This window comes from Coenobita brevimanus, chromosome 103 (genome assembly GCF_032717465.1).
Source record: "Coenobita brevimanus isolate Jiangsu-jjx chromosome 103, ASM3271746v2, whole genome shotgun sequence".
Lineage (NCBI taxonomy): Eukaryota > Metazoa > Arthropoda > Malacostraca > Decapoda > Coenobitidae > Coenobita > Coenobita brevimanus.
Genome location: NC_137056.1, coordinates 8,414,115 through 8,437,703, shown reverse-complemented (window position 1 = coordinate 8,437,703; position 23,589 = coordinate 8,414,115). Strand labels below are relative to the sequence as shown.

The 23,589-nt window shown below is 40.3% G+C and overlaps 1 protein-coding gene across 1 annotated transcript in view; it reads left to right on the top strand.

Annotated features, from left to right (window-relative positions):
* retm (real-time) overlaps window positions 1-23,589 on the top strand; it is a 247,637-nt gene that overhangs the window by 156,363 nt on the left and 67,685 nt on the right. Inside the window, exons 6-12 of the mRNA XM_080284937.1 lie at window positions 512-540; window positions 4,984-5,146; window positions 8,783-8,972; window positions 9,805-9,893; window positions 15,736-15,894; window positions 19,953-20,065; window positions 21,856-21,961. Coding sequence (XP_080141063.1) covers window positions 512-540; window positions 4,984-5,146; window positions 8,783-8,972; window positions 9,805-9,893; window positions 15,736-15,894; window positions 19,953-20,065; window positions 21,856-21,961 — 849 coding nt within the window. The remainder of the gene's footprint in view (window positions 1-511; window positions 541-4,983; window positions 5,147-8,782; window positions 8,973-9,804; window positions 9,894-15,735; window positions 15,895-19,952; window positions 20,066-21,855; window positions 21,962-23,589) is intronic.

Here is a 23,589-nt window from a genome sequence, read left to right as displayed (position 1 = left end):
GGTATTGACTTAATATACCATCTCCTGAGGACCTGGGTTTAGACTTGATACACCATTTCCTAACGCCCAGCACTTTTCACATCTCTCACACAGTTTCCCATGTCACCATGTGAACACTGATACTGTACCCACTGTCTGTACTGAATACATGCCAGGCCTGTCTCATACTGGAATGTGATGTAATTAGTGGAGGTGTTTTTATGTTTGTCAGTTGGCCTTATGGAAGATCAGTAAAGTCTGTTTTGATGAAATTTGAAGCTTCTCCCTGTCCTTGCCTGTTATAACACTTGCATTGGTGGAAAGTTGGGAAAGGGAATGGGGAGGAGCAGACGGGGGTATGGAAAAAGAGAAAGGGAAGGTTGGGAGAGGGAAAGAGTAGGTAGAAGAACAGGCATTGGAAAGAGCAGGGTGGGGGATGGGAAAGGGAAGCACAGTTAGTCAGAGGGTGGGAAAGGGGAGAAATTGGTAGGAGGATGGAAAAGGGGGGAAGTAGAAGGATGGGAAATGGGAGGAGTTGGTGAAGGATGGAATAGAGAAAGAGTTGGTTGGAGGATGGGAAAGGGAAATAGTTGGTAGGAGGATGGGAAGGAGAAGAAGTTGGTGGGAGGATGGGAAGTGGGAGGAGTTGGTAGGAGGATGGGAAAGAAGAGGAGTTGGTAGAAGGATGGGAAAGGAAAGGAGTTGGTGATGAATGGGAAAGAGAAGGAGTTAGTAGAAGGATTGGAAAGGGAAAGAGTTGGTAGAAGGATGGAAAAGGGAAGGAGTTGGTAGAAGGATGGAAAAGGGAAGGAGTTGGTAGAAGGAAGGGAAATGGGAGCTGGTGAAGGATGGGAAAGGGGAGGAGTTGGTTGAAGGATGGAAGAGGGGAGGAGCAGGATAAAGGATGGGAAAGAGAAAGAAAATACAGTGTGATGCATCATGCAATGTGATAGTCAATGTCTGTTTGTGTATTATCATATTTATATAAAATTTGATGTGAAAGTATCCTCATGGGGCAACATAGGATTGGATGATGAATGATTGAATGAAAATGAAAGTATTTACACAGTTTGCTGTCTACTCCATGCCACTGTTGCTAGGAATAGAAATATGATGATTTATTTTCTTTGTGTACTTTCTCTTCCCTAATTTATTTCCCCAGTGTGTTTTTTTTTCATGTCTCTGTTTTCCTTTTGCCTTTTACCCGTTCCATTCTTCTGGTGGAAATAGAGTTAGGATAGTCATGAATTTCCTCTTTCTGCCTGTCACTTTTGTACTCTATTTCCCCCATTCTTGTTTTTGTATCTCAGCTTCTTGACTTGCATCATCCCATTTTGCTCGCCAGCCTCTCTGCCACACCCACAGAATGGTGAGAGTGACCATTATTGGAAAACAGGATTGGGATGATGGTTACTGGCCCTCTACTCTTCTGTTCTGTATTATCTTCTCCATTCATATCATCACTCACATGTCACTCATCCCTTTTACTTTACCAGCCTCTCTGCTAAGCCCACTGATCAGCAAGAGTGACATTAGTGAAAAAATAGGAATAGGATGATGTATTCCCTGCCCACCCCCTTTTTTTTCGCCTCCAGTCTTTGTTACTGTATTCCCATTTCTCTTTCCCTTCACCAACCTTTCTGTACATGTATTGCCCATAGAACAAAAATAGGCGCCTTTACTTGATAATGACTTCTGTTTCTCTGTGTGCCACTTCCATATTATCTTTGCTCATTCATTGTTTTCATATCCATATTTCTACCAGACTGTTGCCCATCTGCTTTTCTTTACCAGTGCTTTCACCACACCCACAGAATAGTGAGAGTGACGGTGAGGGTGGTGGACGAGAGAGGACAGGGACTGATTCATCAGGAGATATGCAACTTGGAGCATCTGCCCACAATATTCTGGCTGTGGAGAAAGTTAGCCTTAGTGATGGTAAGTGTGTGTGTGTGTATTTACCTATTTGTCTTTACCTATATGTAGTATACAGGAATTGAGCAATGCTCGTATTGTCCTGTCTCCATATCCACGTTTATCTAGTCTACTTTTACACACATGAATGTTTTTTGCCTGCACCACCTCTTCGTCTAAGTCGTTCCAAATATTTATGTATTTACCTAATACACCTAATTGTGTTATACACGAAATGTGCTCTGCTCGTGGGTTCCCGTCACTGTTTCTCAGGAAGTCAGATTTAGCTTTAAACTCGTTTAAGTTTTTAGACTGGACAATCTCTTTGTCCAGGCTGTTCTACAGGTCCATACTTCTATAAGGAAAGCTATATTTCTTGATATCCTTCAAGCAGCTTGACTTCTTCAATTTCATTCAGTGTCCTCTTGTTGCTGTCTTGTCCCATACAAACATCTTCTCGGTCAATTTTATCTACTCCTATCATGGTCCTGAACACTGCAGTCATGTCTCTCCTCTTTCTCCTTTCCTCTAAGGAAGGCAAATCCAGCATTTCCAGCCTCTCTCTGTATGACAGATCTGCCAGACTGAGGACCATCTTGGTTGCTGTTCTTTGTATTCTCTCAATCTTGTTTATATCTTTCTTTTTGTGTGGGAACCACACTTCCCTGCATATTCTAACCTGGGGCATGTCATGGCCACTATCAATTTTTTCATCATCTCATCCATATAGCCTAATGAAATGCTACACTTATGTTAGTCAAGAGTTTATACATCTCTCTAACTATCTTGTTAATATGTTTTTCATGTGACAAACTATCTTGGACCAGCACTCCCAAATCTTTCTCTTCTCTCGTTTTTGTGATTAATTCATTACCCAACAAATAATTCAGTGATGGCCTCCTGGTACTTATACCCATTTCCAATATGTGTGTGTGTGTGTGTGTGTGTGTGTGTGTGTGTGTGTGCTTGCGTGGGTTCATGCGTGCCTGTGTGTGTGCTTGCATGCATGCATACAAGGATGGTTGTTTGTTTCCCTGTAGGTTTGGGAGTGGATATGGATGTGAGTAAGTATGAATGTTGTTGTTGAGCAACCCCAGTCTGCCTGGCTGAGCAGACCTATCAATCACAGGCAAGCAGCTGCCCTTGCAAGGCTGATGTTCCCTACAGTAGACAGCACCTTGCCACAGCAAGATGTAAGGAAGAATGTGGAGGTTTGGATGGATGCCACATTTGCATCTATCCTCCCAGGTAACAGGGGCGCCATTGTAGGTTCCATATCACCCTGTTATTTGGTTATATGGTTTCCACCCAGCATTGTAAATGGATTTCAGGAAATCATTAGGCTTGTCACTCATTGTAGAGCCACCTGAAGTGTAAAGAAGAAAGAATAAAAAAATGACAGGAAGAATAGGAGAAATAGGAAGAGAGGAAGGTAGACACAGAAAAAAAATAATAAATGTCATGGAAGTAGGCTGCACTAAATCAAGTGAGTAGATGATGGTTGCCACCACCTGTTACTGAGTATGGATGATGCTGAGTGTGGGTGCACAGTAGTTGTAGATGTTTGTACCATAGTTTTATTTGTGTATGGTGAACTCTGTGATTCTGTACTTCTCATGAGGAAATGAAGGACTGGATAGTGGATGGCTGGCTGGTTGGAGTGTATAAGAATGAAAATGAATGCTTATTTATATGTGTACTGTATGAGTATTTTGTGAGAACTGCATTGGGATATATGTGTACTTGAGTAATAAAGCTGTATAAGTGAAGTGCTGTGAGTATTGAGGTATGTTTGCACGTTTTTCATTATTATTATTTTTTAATACCATACTGTATTGTAACATTTCAGCCAATCCAGTGATATTATGTGCATATTCTCTTTCTTTCCTGCTTGAACCATACACAGGTGCTTTAGTGTCAAAAGCAGAGCGCATAAAATGGCTCAAGGAACATAGAGTACCAGAGGAAGCAGATAAAGGAAGACTTGACTATGGTAACCTAATAAGAAAACCTGCTGTGTAAAGTTGAATTTGTGTTACTGGAACCATCACATTAGATGATATTATTTGTTCAGTTATCGTTGCTAATTGATGCTGTTAGATAAGAAGCATATATCTAATCATGCCTTCTAGCAGTAATTTTATTCAACATTTGAGAAATGATTGGTAATTTGTTAAGTATTGTAGTTGGATATGGTATATAGATTTACCAGTATGTATTGTATGCACAATATAGAGAAGCTAATATTGTGTATGTTACATATGCTTTTCTCTTGAAAAGCATAATTGAAATAGTTACAAGTTTAATGTGTGCTTTACTGCAGTGGGTATTGAAGTGTTTAGTTGTTAAATCATATACTTGGTATGTAGATATTTGATGTTTATCAGTACAGTAATGACTTTTACTTAAAGCGTACTAATATGATATCTTAAATATTAAGAAAGCTAAAATAATGATGGATAAAGTATATACGAGACTTTTAGTCATTACAGAGCTTCAGGGTTTGTGTAGTGTATCACTGACTTCTTTTGTTTTCTAATGCAGCAGTCCTACTCTCGTCCTTTCTCTTTAGCTATAATCACCTTGGCTAACTTAAGTACTGTATACTAATACTGTATTTACAAAGATTAGCCTGACAGAATTGAACTTCATTGTGCGTAATTTTGGATCGTAGCACTTGCTGAGCTACAGGAAATTTAATTTTTTCTTTTCCGTCATGATGAATTATTTTATGTAATGAAGCATTATTACTAATTACTCTAACATTATTAGTAAATTTTATCATTGTTTTTGCTGTTTAACTAAAAAAGAATGAATTGTTGAGTTTGTCATCATGGATACAGCTCTTTAATTTTTTACATTAATGGAATATTTTTCATTCTTTAAGTCAGATTTCCCTGATTTTAGTTCATTCATGCCACCTCCAATCAATTTTGTTAAGCTTGGAGGAAACTCGCTGAGCTGAGGGGTTACATTATAACCTTCATTAACCCCTTCACTGCTGGAGATCCTTCCAGACTTGAATAAAATCATCTTTTGGTTGTCATATTAAAATGAAAGAGGTGATTACAGAAGGGTTTAGTTATTCAGAAATTGTTGTTTGGAAAAATATAATGCTTTTGTTTCCCTGGGTACAGAAAACAACAAGGTGGAAGCTGAGTATATCAAGCGTTGCTTAGGTGATCTCACGCCTCTCCAGGAATCACGCCTCATTCAGCTTAAAAAGTGGGTGGCAGAATTGCAGAAAGGCAAGGTGAGTAACCAAAGGTGTTTTATTTTCATTCAGTTATTACATTCCTTCACAAATGCCTTTAGAATCTAAACACTTGTGTGACTTGTTAGAACTGCAGTGACTTGGTGGTGTGAGTACATGTCTTAAGATGCAAGTACCCCAAATCTAAGGTTTCAATTCCAGCCATATTGGACCTTTAGAATGGGTACTGGTAATCTGTTCTTTCATACACCTGCATATGGTCACATCCTGGTGGCTGTACCAGTGATATATACAGACTCTGGTACACATAAGCACAGCCATTATGACACTTCATCTTTCACATGCTTCCTTCTTCCTACTGACTTTGCAAGCAGAGGGAAGGATTAAATTCTGGTCATAATTATGCATCTGAGTAGAAGTCTGGTCCTGCTGTATATACTGACTTTGCAGGCTGAAGGAATGGTTAAATTTTGGCTGTAATTGTCCATCTGTGTAGAGGGCCTGGTCCTGCTGTGGTCGTGATATTGATTGATGCAGATAAACAGATAGATATGTTGGTTAGTGTTAGGAACATTACAAGTTATTTTATCCATGTATTTGTGATTATTGTTTTGCTCTTCCTGGAGTATTGTTGATGGTTTTTCAGAGCAGTTGCTAATGCTTTAAGTATTTACATAATTTGATCATTCCTTCTTACACAGTGTACTTCCTGCCTCATTGCAGCAAAAGTTTCTGATTGACAGGAAATATTTCCTTGTAATTAGTTGGATAGTATAGCCAATTGTTTTTGGCTTTGTACTGCTTCATGCAAAGATTTTTATGTTGAACAGTAAGATTTAGTGCCATTACTATTGTTCTAATGTGGTAGGTGGGGGTGCTCACCATCCACTCACTTGATGTAGTGCTGCTCTCGGGTGTCTGCCCTTTCCTCTCCTCCATCCTTCTTTCCATCCATCCTCTTCTGTCTTTTTTTCCTTCATTCTTTCCTCTTTCTTCTGCCTGCAAGTGACTTTATATTCCCTCTTGTGTCTTTCTTTCTTTCATTCTTTCCTCTTCCTTCTGCCTGTTGGTGACTCTACATAGAGTGACAAGCCAAATGGTTTCCTGTACACCAGGAAACCATTTATCATGCTGGGTGGTAACCATATAACCAAATTTTGGCTCCTGGTGCTTTAGTGGGTAATAAAGGTGCTCCAGTCGGATTGAGCCAGTGAAGGTTTATATCCAAGGGATGGTTGGGGTTTATTTGTTTTTATTTTTTATTTTTTATGCGAGGAAGAAGGAACCAAAGGCCATGAGCCCGCAGTAACTGTTCCCTCCAAGAGAAAAACAAAATACAATAGAGAGCCAAATTCAAGATCCGATCATTTTGAGATGCCTGGACACACTGCGTTTGAAAGACTGGAGATCATAGGCAGCAGGAAATACAGATAGAGGGAGACAGTTCCAGAGCTGACCTGTTGCATAAATGAAAGACTGGGAGTAGCGGTTAACTCTTGCATTAGAGAGTTGGACAGAAAAGGGATGAGAGTTTGCTGCCAGACGGGTGCTACGCGCCCGTCGTAGAGGTGGAGGAATGCAAGCAGAGAGTTCAGAGGAGCAGTGACCATTAAAGTAGCAATAGAAAAGAGATAAAGATGCAACAGTGCGGCGAAGAGACAGAGGTTGAAGGGAGTCAGTAAGAGGAGGAGAGTTAATGAGACGAAAAGCCTTTGACTCCACCCTATTGAGAAGAGCTGTATGTGGGGAGCCTCCCCACACATGAGAGTTGTACTCCACACAGGGGCGGATAAAACTCCTGTATAGAGTCATCAATTGTGCAGGGGTAAAGAAAGAGCGGAGTCAGCTTAGCACACCCAATCTCTTGGAAGCAGATTTTACAAGAGATGTAATATGATCTTTCCAAGATAAGTCCCGAGTAAATGAAACCCCAAGCTTGTTCAAGGATGATGCAGGATTAAGCTGAATATTATTAAACATTAATGGGTATACGTGTGGAAGATTTTGTCGGGTTGATAGGTGTAAGAACTGAGTCTTAGATGCATTAAAGACAACCATATTATTTTTACCCCAGTCAGAGATACAAGCCAAGTCAGACATTAGGTGTGCCATAGCCTCATCCCTTGTTTCTTGAAATAACTGTTGAGATGGGCGTTGTGGGAACCGAATGGAAAGGTGAAGGGTGGAGTCATCAGCGTATGAGTGGATAGGGTTAGATGTACAGCTTAGAAGATCATTGATGAATAAAAGGAAGAGAGTTGGTGATAGGACAGAGCCCTGAGGAACACCACTGTTGATAGATCTAGGAGAAGAACGATAGCCGTCTACAACAGCGGCTATAGAACGACCAGAAAGGAAGCTAGCGATGAAGGCACAGATAGAAGGAAAGAAACCGTAGGAGGGCAGTTTGGAAATTAAAGATTTATGCCAGACTCGATCGAAAGCCTTTGAGATGTCAAGTGCAATGGCAAAGCTTTCGCCAAAGTCCCGAAAGGAGGATGACCAGGAGTGTGAAAGGTAGGTGAGAAGATCGCCAGTGGAGCGTCCCTGACGGAACCCATACTGACGATCGGAAAGAAGGTTGTGATAGGAAAGATGCCTTAAAATTTTTCTATTAAGAATTGACTCAAAAACTTTTGAAATACAGGACGTTAAAGCAATTGGACGATAGTTGGAGGGTTGGGAGTGGTCACCCTTCTTTGGGACTGGCTGAATGAGAGCAAACTTCCAGCAAGAAGGAAAGGTACAAGTTGACAGACAAAGGCGAAAGAGTTTGCCTAGGCAGGGTGTAAGCACAGAAGCACAGTTCTTGAGAACAACAGGAGGGACCCCATCAGGCCCATATGCCTTGTTAGTACTGAGGCCAGTGATGGCAGAAATTACATCAACTGAAGAAATTTTAATGTCAGCCATGAGGAAGTCAGAGGGGGGAAGAGATGGAGGAACAGCACCGGAATCGTCTAAGGTGGAATTGGAGGAGAAAGTCTGTGCTCATGTAATGCCACTCAGGGATGAATGAGGCTGGTCACTCTCATCTTAAATACCAAGACCAACTTTCCTAGCCCCGGGCTCCTACGCTCCTCATGGGGCAACGTAGGATTAGATGATGGATGGATGAAATATTGTTCTGCATATGCATGATGGTGATGATGATGTAATATAAAGACATCATCCAAACCTATCATGCCCTTGTGAGATGTATGGAACTGGGGTTAAGCTACCATAGCCTGGAACATTTAAGAGTACAGTAGGTGTCTTATGCCCAAGATGCATTACAGGATCAGAAAACCTTCAACCATCTCCAAGGGATTCAGATTAGGGTATGCACAGCACATTTACTGACTTGTACCTTAGACCACTTGACCACTCTGTGTCTGTTGAAGACAGTTAAATATTTTACTTAGACTCTATCCACTTTAACTTTGGTAAAATTGCTGTCTATCCATCTTCATTACTGAACTCTAGTAAGAGATTAACACTGGAAGATGGTGGTAATCACAAAGAAGTGCAATGGAAAAGAATGCGCAGCCATAGTTTTGTCTTGTTCAGCCATTGAGGTATGTGAGGTAAGCTGCAAAGAGCAAAAGTTTATACCAAGTTAATCTGAAAAAACAGTAGTGTTCTTTCCTAGTTTTACAGCACAAGCTTACCTGAGCCCTTATAATGTTCTCCCAGGTCCCTAGCGACACATGCCTGCTAAGATTCCTGAGGGCACGAGATTTCAACATTGAGAAGGCACGAGAGATGCTGAGTCACTCACTGATTTGGCGAAAGAAGAACCAGCTGGACAAGACCATGAGTCAGTACCAGCCACCACAGGTCCTTCAGGATTACTTCCCTGGGGGCTGGCATCATCAGGACAAAGGTGCATTAGTGTGGGATGTGTTGTGGTGGAAGGATGGGATTGTAATTGAGTTAGGATTAAGGTTCAGTAGGATGGAGAGTGATATAATGGAGGGAAGGGACTGCTATTGAGTTAAGATTAAGGTGCACAAGATTGGAAAATTATATAGTAGAGGGAAGGGACTGCTTCTGAGTTAAGATAAAGGTGAGATAAGGTGGAGTGTTTGGTGTGGAAGGATTGGATTGGAGTCTTGATAAATATTTAGTTGAGTGGAGTGTGATAATGTGGAAGGAAGAAATTGCACTTTCGCAGAACTGAGGGAGTTGGAGTTTGAGGTGGCAGAGGGAAGAGATATCAGCTGAATGGGGATAAAGATAGAATGGGGTTGGCTATGGAGTGATGGTAGAAAAAGATTGCATCTGAATTATGATAAAAGTATGGATCAGTGTGATGTGGTGAAAGGAATGGTTATTAGTTGTCTAGTGATAATGATAGGATAGGGTTGAGTGTGAGGCAATAGTAGGAAAGAATTGCAATTAAGTAAGGATAAAGGTGGATGTAATGTGATGTGGTGGGAAGACTTGTTATTGGGTCAGAGTGAAAGTTCCATGGAATTTGTTTTGTTGTGGTTACTGGTAACTCATATGACATGACATTGGTCTAGGCATTGATATTACCCTGACCCTTTTTTCCATGAGAAGCTAGGATGATGCAGAAACCATAGTGAAGGAAAGAAAAATTACAAAAGCAGAAGAATTGTCAACAGAATGCCTAGTGAAATGAGCCTCACAATCATTTACGCATCTTATACTTATGTTGAGAAAATTCATGTATATTTATTATTATCTTCCAGAAGGCAGACCGTTGTACTTACTACGTCTAGGCCAGATGGATGTTAAGGGGCTGGTTAAAAGTGTGGGCGAGGAAGGACTATTGAAGCACGTGAGTATTACTGTTGTGGTGAGGAACTACTCTTTATGGTTGTCTAATATTTACTGTTGATTCAAAGGCTTAAGTTGTTGTGAGGAGCAACTATTTGTGGTTTTCTGATACAGTATTACTGTTGTTTTAAGGGCTTATGTGGTAATGAGGAAGTACCCTTTGTTGTTGTTTAATATTTACTGTTGTTTCAGGGGCTTATGTTTTTGTGAGGAAGTACCCTTTGTGGTTGTCTAATATTTATTGTTGTTTCAAGGCTTATTATTGTGGGTGACTGATAATTAGTTTATTTAATTTCATATAGCTAAAACTTTTTATTGTTGTACCAGTAGTGAGCATTTAAGGGTAGGTGAATGGTTATTGAGATAGAAAATTTATTCATTTAAGAAAGGTGACTGCATCTTTGGAATACAGTGGTTGATAATGGTAAGAACTCAAAAATATTGATTTTGGGATGTCAGTGATTTAACATAGATAGTGTGATAAGTAAAGAATGGATTGTAAGTAGGGGCAGAAGTGGTAAGATTGTGTAGGAACAGGTAATGACCATTGTACAGTACAATCCCAGTTAACCAGGAAGTTTGGGGAATTTACCTTCCTGGTTACTAATTTTTCCAAGATATCTGATTTGTACTCTTATACATAGGCTATATCATGGTAGTATATACACTACCACTTGTATCCAGGGCCATACTAACATTTTCCATTAGAATCAACCTCTTAAACACACCCCATAGACATAACACATGTGATTGCAGTGTCTTGCAGTAGTGCAAAATGCACATGGTAAGTCCATTTTGTCAAATATCATTCATTATTTTATTCATCAAACACAACAAAATAAAATAGGGAAATAAATCGTGGGCATTATTAGTGAACATTTGATTTTGATTGAAGTGTTAAACAGTAGAATTATCACAACTCCCTTGCTCACAGTTGTGTATACATCTGCGGTCCGCCTATTTATTCCTCGTCTGACCACCGTCACTCCACCCCTCATTCACCACTCACCTGTTTTGCAGATATTGCAATAAATATGTAAGAATTGCAAGCATGGTAATTTTGTCTGACAAAACAAACCTTCATCTCTGTCAGCTAGGTTTCATCTTTTCTGCCAATGCAAATACAGTACATTCTAAGATGACTTATAAATTCATTTGCTCTGGCAGAAAAATTAAATTGTTGCCAATAGAAATGAAGCATTTGTTTTGTGTCACAAAATTATTGTGCTTGCAATTCATGTGTATTTACTGTATTACCTGTGAAACAGCTGAGTGGCAAGGGAGGAGTGGAGTGACGTCGGTCAGGTGAGGAATAAATTGGCAGGCCACAGTCACGTGCACAACTGTGAGCAAGGGAGTTGTGATAATTCTGCTGTACAACACATCTTTCCAAATCATCAGTTCACCAATAAATGCTAAAGATTTATTTCTGTTGTTTATTTTTCCAAATTTTTATGAATAAAATGAATACTTAACAGATTAGACTTGCCAAGGTACTGTATGATACTACAAGCTCTTGGGTAGTTAAATAGTTGGTTTGTTAGGTAGAAAACTGTAGCGGTATCACACATTTTTGACCAATGAAAAGTACAGTATACCTTTTTTTCAGTGGATCTGTTTGTCTTGCTTTTTACTAAAAATTCCTTGAACTTGGCTCCTTAGGACTTGATATCATAAATCATGGAATTTCCTATGTTAGATTATGTTATCAGTGTCATAATATTTGCCATTTTCAAGTCTCTTGAATTTGTCCAGCTTCTGTTTCAAGGTGAGCACTGTGCACGAAGATTAGCTTGCACTTTAGGCATCACGGTGTGTACAAATCACTATCATGACACGACAACACAACAGTGAGGGTGCTTGTTTACTGACCAGCAGCGGTAAGCAGACTGGTGATTTGTGGAGCTGTGGAGGGTGAGTGAATTAGAGGAGGGGAAAGAGGGAGGGAGGGTTGGGAAGGGGATTGGCAAGGAAACGACCTTGACTGGAAATGCCTTCACTTCACATAGCCTGACTTCATCCAGTCCCACTTGACATGTGACTACCCCGTGCAAGAATGGGCATTCAGTTTGGAACATGCTTATGTTTTTATTAGATATTTGCCAGTTCGTGAATTTCCCAGTTGTCTGGATATCAGATAACTGGGATTGTGCAATAATAGTTGCTGTTAGGATTTTTAATAGATGGCAGTGTTGATTGTGGTCAGAATATGACTCATGAATATCTTGGGACACTACAGTACATATTACATCTTAGTGTAACTGTACTTTGCCTTTACATTTTTGGTGTATTTCTGTAATAGTACTGCAAAGCAGTTAAATACAGCCATACCCCACTGTACAATCAATCGCTATGCAATATCCTGCCATAATGATGTAAAAAAATTAACACCCTTCCCTGCCTAGCGATGGCTAGTCCCCGATTATCCAATGGGATTTTTCCAATGGTTTCTTTGTTAACAGACTTTGATGATATTGTAGACTTAAATTTTGTGGTTAAGTTGATTAATTTTATAAACTGTTTTTAGACTTTGATTACTGTGTTTTAGTGATAGGTTGGGTGAACACTGTCATTTTTGGTTACAGTTTACTATGTTTGATTTTTTTCCCACTCATTTTTGATAAAATTCAGATATTATTTTTGGGTGTAAGTGAGTTATATACTGATTTTATGCTTAGTTTAGGTTGTTTTAAAGCTATTTGGGGGTTTAGGTGAACTAAAAACTTGTTTTTGGACTCATTTGGGTGGGTTTTGGACTTGGTGACTTGGTTGGGGGGGGTATCCCGAGGCTCAACAGCACATCCCTATACTTTCTACTGTATGTTCTAATGTCCTCGATTAACGATATCCTGGCTCAACGATAGGTTTTCCTAAACCCATCTCATTGTTATAACGAGGACGGCCTGTATTTCATAATTCCTTGACAGGCTTGGACATTATGAAGTGCATGCCAGTAATATTTTCTTGAAGTATTTCTAGCAGTGGCAATATTTTAACTGTAGTTTATAGCATGTGTGGATCCTAAGTACAGTAATGAATTATCTAGGGACAAAGTCATAGTAAGTTCATGCTGTGAGTTACCTTTGTAAATAATATTTTTGTGCTAAATCCACAATGAACTACAGGAAAATTGCACATCAAAGTTCCGACATTGCCTATCATACCATTTCATTTATAAAGACTCCAGCATGCTTACACACATTGGCCTTGGTCTCGTCATGGCAGCTCCTCACGCTGCTTGATCTCTGACAGCCTCCCTACTCAGTCCTTTATCCCTGAGGTCACACTGTATGACCTCATCCCAGGTTTTATTCAGTCTGCCTCTCACATCCCTTCCCCCCAGTGTTCACACTTCTCACCTTCTGCACCTAGTTTGTCATCCTCCATTCTCTCGACATTCCCAAACCATCTCAATCTACCCCTCCTCATGACAACACCAATACACTCCAGTCCCATCCTTCCTCTCAGTTTTTCAGTCATAATTCTAGCCCCTCCCCAGACCTTGCATTCAAGGACCCACTACACATCCATCTAATCGTTGTCATTTATGTATGTTTGAGTCTATAATTATCCACATCCTGTACTGCCAAGGTCTTGCTACCATTCAGCATTACACTTCTAACATATGCTGCATATAAAGAGCCCTTAGCATGTTAGCATGAAGGGAGAGCCCTCTCAGTGTTAGGGGAAGCAACAGCTCCCTGAACTTCCTCCAACAACTCCATACCTTCACCACAGAGGTAGCTCCAGCCCCAACTCCAACACATAACTGTCCTCTAAATAACAAAACTCACCCACACTGAATAGAGTCACCAGCAGAATCAATCCTTTCATGCTTGACAATCTCCACATGCTTGCCATGACACTCCACATACTGTACACATGAAATCAGTGATACTGTATTTCACAGTCTACCTGTAATACCACTACATCTCCTGTGCACCCACTTATCATGTCACAGATACTGCTCATGATGGAGTTACTTCCCACACCCTTGTGGCACATTGTCACACTCCCTCCGCTTTGACAGTACCACCACCAGTACTAGAGATCATCACTCATGTTTTATCTGCACTTACTCCCAAACCACTGCTTCCCATTCCATTTCTCCATTTCCTAAATCTTTCCTCCACCTCCCTTTCATTGTCTGCAGTCAACACCAAGTCATCAGCACATGACATTTCCCATGGGAGTCCATTTCTGAAGTCACGTGAGAGAGCTTCATGCACCATAACAAACAATAAGGGGCTCAAGACTGAGCCCTGGTGCATGCCAACATTCACGGAAAACTCAACACACAGATCTCCATTCACTCACCTGGTGTGAGTACCCACATACATGGCCATAACCACTCTAAGCAGCCATTCTTTGATCCCAAGCTTTCCCTTTGCCCACTTCCCCATCTCCCATAGAGACTCTGTCAGAGGCCTTCTCCAAATCAACAAAAACAAGTATGGCTCCCTTTTCTTTCCTATATATTATTCCTGGAGCTGTCAGACAATTAATATGATATTAATGGTCCCTTTGCCTGGCATAAACCTGAACTGCATCTCATCAGTGTTGATTTTTTCCCTAACTGTACTGTCTAAGGCTCTGTTCATTACTTCATTATCTTGTCCAAAAGTTTGATGCATCTATAATTTTCTTTTTCCAGGACATCATCCTTTCCCTTGACGTATTTACACTCACATTTTTCTGCGAGGCACCTGGGGTAACATGCTCATATATAGTCGTATTTTTCAAATCATTAACCCGCTCTGTATCCATCGAGGCCTTCATCATTTCAGCAGTCAACCCAGACACACCCACTGTCTTCCTCAACTGCATCCTGCCTATAGCCCTGCTCACAGTAGCAGCATAATCAAAGTCCAAGGGTCAAACATTTGATCCACTGACTCCAAACCTTCCCTGTTTCAGTCAAACTCCATCCTCAGCAACCGGTTATAATGCTATTTCCAGGCATCTGTAATATCCTTGCTGTCCACCACTACCTTACCTTCATCATTTTTGCCTGTAAAAAGAATTTACCTGCTTCTTCCAGTTGCATAGTAAAGTTGTGATATCACAACAAAGCTGCTTTAGCTACTTAAATTTGTACCTCTTGTCTTACTCATCTAATACTGGTCTGCTTTTTAAGACAAATAATCCTTTGGCAGTCTGCAATAATACATGTTAACTCTTTGAGCCTGGGGACATTGTTTTTCATTTTATTCTTGCCATCTCCTGATGATTTTTTTTTAGCTTTGGAAAGACGTTTTGAACTGGAGGGATTACATTTAAAATCAGTAAATTCCCTCAATATGGGAGGCCTTTCACAAGTTATAACACATCAGCTGGTAGCATCAAGAATAAAGTAAAAAAGGATATCGTATAGATTCAAGGGACATAAAAACTGATCCTAAAAAAATATATATTTCTGCCCCTCTCCTAGCAGTGTCAAATAATCCAACTCAAATGCTTTTAATCTTAAAGTGAATTTGTACTGTCAGATGTACACTGTTTGGGAGATCTAAATATCATTGTGTAACTTAATGTCTTTACTCCTTTAGTATGGTGCCTTGTTGTTACCTGCTACCAACAGACAGTTGTATTCAACTGAGGAAGGACATCTGGTACTGGCTAAGTAATTGATGGCTGTATCTAACCCTTCTAGTTCGACTAGTTTCTCCCAAACGAAATGAAATCATCAGGAGATAGCAAAAATAAAATGACAAAGAAATCTTCATGCTAAGTTGGTTAACCTTTTCCCCTCCCCTAGATGCTGCACATTAGTGAGGATAGCCTATGTTTCTCTGAGGACACCACATTTCCTTTAATCATGTTTAGCCTTCTCTCTCCCCTAGACTCTACACATCTGTGAGGAAGGCCTGCATCTCACTGAGGAAGCTACGGCTGCTCAGGGTCGCCCCATCACCACATGGACATTGTTGGTGGACCTGGAGGGACTCAACATGAGGCATCTCTGGCGGCCTGGCATCAGAACACTTCTAAAAATAATTGAGGTACATAACGTGCTTACTTAATGTGCTTGGCGGATAATAGATGGCAATACCTCACAGTCCCATTCATAACACATTTACACTCACAAGATGGTGATAGATGGGGGCACCCAACATCCAGTCACTTGATATATAGTGCCGCCTACTTCTTCCTTCATGTCTATCTCTCTTTTTCTGTGTCTGTCCTGCTCACTTTTTATATCAACTATCCTTTGTGTTGCCATTTATTACTCTTTTTCCCACTTGAGGTGGCTCTACACCAAGTGACAATCCAAATTGTTTCTTGTAACACAGAAAACTATTTACAGTGCTGGGTGGCAACCGTATACCTGTAGCTAAATAACAGGGTGATGTGGAGAATAGATTATAATAATATTGTACAGGTCATGAAGAAGTGTTATGACAAGGATGTGAAATAAGTTGCAAAAGAGCAAAATTATGGGCCAGGTTATGTAAAGTGGATATAGTTTTCATATTTAGTTCCAGAATATGATATTGTTCTCATTTATTTTCAAATGTGTTTGAATTCCCACCTGGAGGGAGAGGGAAAGACCATTGGATTTAATAAACTTTTGGCTTTACTTAACCCCTTAAATGCGGGGATGTTGGAAGCGCGCCGTGCTCATCCCTCGGGGATAATCGTGCTCCGACTGACTTTTTAAAAATATTTGCCCAAAATCAGATATTAGTCCTAGAATATTATAATTACATATGCAAATGGCACATACCTACAGCTTTCTCTTTGGATGTTTGTTGAGCCTTCATCGACTACTATAGGACTTGTGGAGTCTTCTGAAGTTGGGTAACGAAGTCTCCACTTTACACTTCCTGATACCTCGTAACATGGTTACCACTGCCTGATATCACTACAAACACTATTCTGTGAATTTCATGTGGTTTGGAATCCTTACTTCAAAAAAAAAAAAAAAAATGTGAAAGCAGTGTAAATTACAAGTGCGTACTAGCTTTCCACCCACGCTTGTTCCCTGCTAGTATTCTGAGGCGGAGCTGTCATTTATTATTTATAAACACACTCACACTTTATATTGCTAGTACTTTATTATACTTATATATATATACAATATTTATCCATAAGTTTCCTTCACTACTAGTAGTTTATTTTCACTCCAGACATTCACTTTCTCATTCAGTAAACTAGTGTAGAGAGCGAAGCTTTCACTTTCACTGTCATTACTCCAAGTATTTATACTCATATTTTTATATTAGTAATTATTTACATTTCTATTTACATTTTCTATTTTATTTACATTATTTACATTTCTAGTTTATTTACACTGTTATGCACTGTCACTTGCATTAACTAAGGGCTCCTTTCCCTTGGAGCCAGGACAAACTTGGGACACTGAAGCACATGAACTGGGAGTTTCTGTCACCATTTCCTCCATTGGCTCATCACATGATTCACCCGAAAGATCATAGTCACTGTCCGTCATTATCATGGATAAATTAGCCAGTTCACGTTCCACAGCAGTCACTTAGTCCTTTACCCCTTCCCACACAAGGTTTAGTAGGGGTAGAGGTCACAGGGCCCTTTCCAGTGGGCTCAGAAGCGGCGGAAATGGAGGGGTGCAAATCCGACATGGTTTCACCTCGAAAGATGACAGTAAACTGAATGATGTGGTGTATTATGGGCAGGGAAGGATTGACAGTGTCAGCATGGTGACAGCTGCTAATTTATTTGTTGTGAAATGATTGGCAGGAAATCTATACAATACATAATAAATTAGGAAGTTCCAGGTGAATGTAAATATCACTTAGGCTTCTCCCTTCCTTTCTTATATATACAGGTATTTTTATTACGAGAACAGGTCATACGGCATATTTCAAGGGGAAATAAACAGGGAAAATTAGCGAACGAGTGCACGTGGGGTGTTGCCAGGTGATAATTAGCCCATTCCAGGTGTATGGCAGTATCAATTACCTTTTCTCTTTTTTATATATATTATTTTGTACAAGAATAGGGCATAGGGCACATTTCAATGGATGAAATGAGTGGAAAAATCTGGGCAGGATTTGCATAGTGCGGCACGGCTGGGCAGGCGGGAGGAGAGGGTAATGGAGAGGAGATGGGGGGAGTCAAGGACTGGGGAAAAATGGCTAAATTGTCAACAATGGATGGGAGTACAGATGACGTATATGGGCAGGGAAGGGTTGACTGTGTCAGCGTGGTGACAGCTGCTGATGTATATGCTGTGAAATGATTGGCAGGAAATCTAGACAATACATAATAGATTAGGTAGTTCCAGGTGAATGTAAATATCACTTAGGCTGCTCCCTTCCTTTCTTATATATTGTATATTTTTATTACGAAAATAGGTCATACAGCATATTTCAAGGGGAAATAAACAGGGAAAATTAGCGAACAAGTGCACATGGGGTGTTGCCTGGTGATAATTAGCCCATTCCAGGTGTATGGCAGTATCAGTGCACAGAGTTCGTGAGTTCTTCACTGACGAGCAGATGGCCACAATATACAAACGTCATGTGTGTTCTCAGATCGAATACTGTTCACCACTGTGGAGTGGATGTGGAGCAGTTACATTGAGGCAGTTGCACAAAATTCAAAATTAAGCCATTATATTAATCAATAATCCTGCCATTACGCAGGACCTTCCTCCATTATCAGTACGTAGAGATGTTGCTGCTTTAGAATTATTTTAACAATATTTTTACCGTAAGTGCTCTGACGAACTGGCTTCAATTGTGCATTCCCTTCACATTTTCCCCCCAAATACTCAGGCAGCTGGGCGCGCCCATGAACTCACACTCTCTCCCCTGCAATGCAGAACCTCTGCTTATTAAAATTCATTTATCCCCAAAACTACTACTCTCTGGAATTCACTTCCTGGGAGTTGTTTCCCACAAACATTTAATCCACATCAGTTTAAATCCAATTGTTATAAATATTTTATGAATGGAGGATGCCTTTAAGCACATGGACTTATTTTTTTTTTCCCTTTGTTTTTCCTTCCTCCATTCATTATCTGTGAAAAAAAAATTACCTTTTCTCTTTTTTATATATATATATATTACCAGGTATATTGTATAAGAATAGGGCATAGGGCACATTGCAATGGATGAAATGAGTGGAAAAATACGGGAAGGATTTGCGTAGCGCGGCGCGGCTGGGCGGGCGGGAGGAGAGGGTAATGGAGGGGAGTCAAGGACAGGGGAAAAATGGCTAAATTGTCATCAATGGATGGGAGTGCAGATGACATTAGCAGTGCTGACCATAGCTGGACACTGGCAGTACTGACAGATGATACAAGCCACCACTTGAAAGCCCGGGCGAATTCAAAATAGCACAGAATCACAAAAGTGATGCCCCGCGGTATGATCCCTTGCGCCCGAGCATCCCGAAAGTGACGCCCTGTGGTTAAGGGCTTAACCTGGTTTCCCCTCAATTACCCATCCCCGCCCCAGAGGGGCTTGGGGACAGGTATTGTTTTCACAAGGTTTATCCATCTGTCAGCTTGTTTGTTTGTTTGTGTGTCTGTCTATAACAACTTTACCTGGAAACTACTGGTGCAATTTTGACTAAAATTACAGGATGATGGGCTGCGACCTTCTGATCACGTGATTAAATTTTGGGTCAAATTGGGCCAAGGCCCAGGCTGTAGGCCTCTCAAATAAATAAAAAATGAGGACAGGTAAAACTTGTTTTTTTGCCATAGCTCCTTTCAAATTTGTCATATTGACATGAAACCAAGGCCTAAAGGTGCAGCTTTCAAATCTGCATCCAATAACATGCCTCATTACCTTGGTGGGGGGTCACCCCCCACTTAGCGGTAGGGAGGTCAATGTCAGGTGAGTCAGGCTTAAAATTTCAAATGGGCATAAATTCGCCAATTTTCACCCGATTTACTCTAAATTTGTTATGTGACATCTTTGACTTTATATCTTGTGTTTGTACATCAGCACTAAAATGACACCTGTGGATGGGTTTGCTGTGCCATGTAACCACTTCATGTTTGTCCATTGTAGTGAGAGTCTATTGTAATTAAATTCTGTATCATGCTATTAATTATTTTCATTTTCAGATTGTAGAGGCCAATTATCCAGAGACAATGAGCTGTGTGCTAATAATCCGTGCCCCTCGAGTCTTCCCAATCTTGTGGACCCTTGTTTCCACGTTCATAGATGATAACACCAGGTACAGTGTAAAGTCTTAGAAGTTGAATGGGTGCATCACGGTACAGGATATTAACCCCCTCACAAACCGCAAGTTTTCTGTAAGTTTGTGGGACATGATCAGAGAAAATGCCGCGAGGGCAGCCTGGACCCACACACAAAGGAAAACATTCCCATAGATTTTATTTGGCCCAGAAATTGGTTATATTTGTATAAATTGTGTACCATCATCTTTGCTGATGTTTATAATGTATGATAAGCCATAAAAACACACAAAACTGATGAGTGAAAGTACCAAAATGCAGGGAAAATAATGTTCACCAGAGGAAATAACTACCTAACACCCTAATGCAAGATTCTGCCTGCACCATGCAAGAGCCAAACATATGTCTAGATGCAGAATTTCATGATCTTGCAAGTGGTGTTGTCGGAATTCCGATATGACCAAAAACTTTTGAGTAAATTGCCAAATGACGCAAAGTGCGTCATCTGGTACTCTTCAGTCTAACACCATTTTGACTCATTCTGTGTCATCATGTGCAAGGGGGCTAACAAACTGAATATGATGCCTAGAGTTATGCAATTTTTTTTTTTAATGCAGTGATTATTTTATTTTTTTTTAATATAGTGATTAACACTATTTTTTTAATATTCATCTTGTAAAAACTGAAAGGTAGGAATGGGAATTAATCCATTTCATGGACAGCTTAAGTTTGTAAATTTCATTTGTGTGTGGCTGTCTGCCTGCCATTCTTAGTTAGGTTGTGGATTTTATTCATCTTGGCCAGTTTCTCTGTCTCCCACCCCCTCTTCTCAAAATACTGTGTATTATGATCCTAAGAAAACAGTACATACTGCCGATTTCTTGTAAAAGATGATAGTGAACTTGATGTTATGACAGTGATGAATGGTAGCTCACCATCTGTTCTTAAAGTGTTTTACAAGCCTTGACTGCATGAAAAAGTAAGAGTGGATGAGGACAGCAAACTAAACCCTAAAGGAATGTGCTGGATACGCAAGTATTTTTTTTTCTACCCTTGTGCAAGTCAACAGGTATATGAGAGGAGTGTAAGATTATCTGGTTGTTGTTGATCTTGATCTTGTAAGAAAATTAAACCCTTACTGCATTCAGACCTTTTATCGTACAGCAACCATTATCACAGGGTATACTCTTATGACACTTCCCCAGCCCACCATAATTCCAGCTTATTCCACACATTTCTTTGTCCATCTTTTCAATTTCTTTAATCCCCTGACTCTTTAATTTTTACAGGATATTTTGAAGTAAATCTTTTCTACACCTGAGCCACTTATGTCACAGCACCCATTTTCACAGGGTTTACAATCCTTCTCCAGCCTCACAGCCCACCAAAATTCATGCCCATCCCACCCATCCCATTGCTCACCATACCGATTTATTTATCCATGTTTAACATTTCATTTCACAACACGGGTCATTCAGTTGGTAAATGGGCTTGTTTCCATCACACTAGTATATACATCTGTTGTAGCTTATTTTAATGTTTGTATAAAGGCATGGATGATGGATAGGAAGCAGGGAGGTAGAATTGAATGATGACTCAAATGAGTCAGCAGTTTGCCAGTGTTGAAAGTGGGGTGGTGGGTTAAATACAAGGTAAATCTGAGGAGAGAAGGTGAACGTGTTGATTATGAAAGTTGCAATGGGCGATGCTAACACACTGTGGTAGTATAATCTGAATGAAAATTATGCAGAGGTGGAGGGTTTTGAATTTTTTCTGTAGTTCTTACTCAGTCATCCAGAATTACAGCAGATTGTTCTTCCTTTTACAGATCCAAGTTTCTCTTTTATGGTGGTAATGACTACCAAGGACCTGGGGGACTGGTGGACTACATGCCTAAAGAAAACATTCCGGACTTTCTTGGTGGAGAGTGCAAGGTGAGGCAGGGGATAGATAGGGTTAAGATGAAGGGCAGTTAGGCAGGGTTGGGTAAGATGAGTTTTGACTGGGTTAATTTAGATTGAGTTGGGTTAGGGTTGATTGATGAGACTACATATTTAGTATATAGTAGATGACCAGAGTTTAGGTAGGCTGAGTGTGTTTAGTTTTAGCCACAGAAGGTCCTGAGTTGATTTAGTTTCAGTCTGATTCGGTTCTTGCTAAGTTCCAGCTCAAGATTTAGTAAATGATGAAACTTAACCCTTTAGGGGAGGCGGTGGCTCAATCGGTAGAGAGGTGGCCTGCATTCCTTCTGGACCCAGGTTCAAATCCCCGCTGGGGCAGGGAACAGAGTAAGGATTTGAATTTCATAATCTCAGGCTTTACTGACCCGCCAACACGTCATAAAAATACTCCCGCAAATACCAATAAGCAAGTCTTGCATGAAACAACCCAGCAGGTATTCATTATGGATGATGGGTGTTAGCACTGAAGTGACGACATGTAGAGGAGTATGGTATATAGGGAGACTACTGGGCCTTGGGAGCAGGCTGTGAAGCCTGTGCCCAGAGTCAGGCACATAAAAAGAAAAAAAGTGCCATGCTGGGGAAAAAGAAAAAACTCATACCCCTCTACTTTACGCTGTCTGATTCTGGATTTTTTTTTTCCTGACACTAATAAAAGTACTTGTCAAAGCCAGAAAGTTGGTTAAATCAAGTCAAATTGGTGCCACTTGAATGCTGAAATCTTCAACATAAAGTGCATAGACTTTCACGTGGTCATTGACCCCGGTCAGCTGACTATGTTTGTGGGAGTGGCACTGGCTCAGCATACCAGATACAAATTTATGGTGAATGAAAATTGTTGAGGATGCATATATCAAGGCACTGGACACTTCAGTGTTCCAGGATGTAGATCTGTGTCCCTGGCATTTTAGATGGGGACATACAGTATATCTACGTCACTAGCATGGTGGGAATTACAGTAAAACCTCGATATAACGGACTTCAATAGACCGGAATTCGCTTTTATTGGACTCGAGGAGCTACTGGACTAAATTCCTATATATCGGAAAAAGTCTGATAAAGCCAGAAGCAGTCTGGACTGCCTGACCACTTCAGATATGTTCACCACAATAAGGTAAATAAAAGACGTGTTTATCAGTGTACAGTACTGTATTATTATATATTTTACATCATTTGATATTGTCTTCTTAGTATAATAGGAAAAGTGTATGGTAGGATACTTATTGACAGAGTTAGAGAAAGAACAGAGGAATTAGTTGGAGAAGAACAGGGAGGCTTTAGGAAGGGAAAAGGTTGTGTAGATCAGATATTCATTCTCAGATCTTTAGTGGAAAAGTTTCTAGAGAAGGGAAAGAAGTTGTATGCGGCTTTCATGGATTTGGAGAAAGCATATGACAGGGTGGATAGACTAGGATTGTGGAAAGTGTTAAGAATATATGGAGTAGATGGGAAGTTGTTGAATGCTGTGAAGAGTATGTACGATGGTGCGAAGGCTGCAGTGCGTGTGGATGGTGAACTAAGTGAATTTTTCTCTTTGAAAGTTGGGTTGAAACAGGGATGTGTCATGTCTCCATGGTTGTTCAATCTGTACATGGATGGGG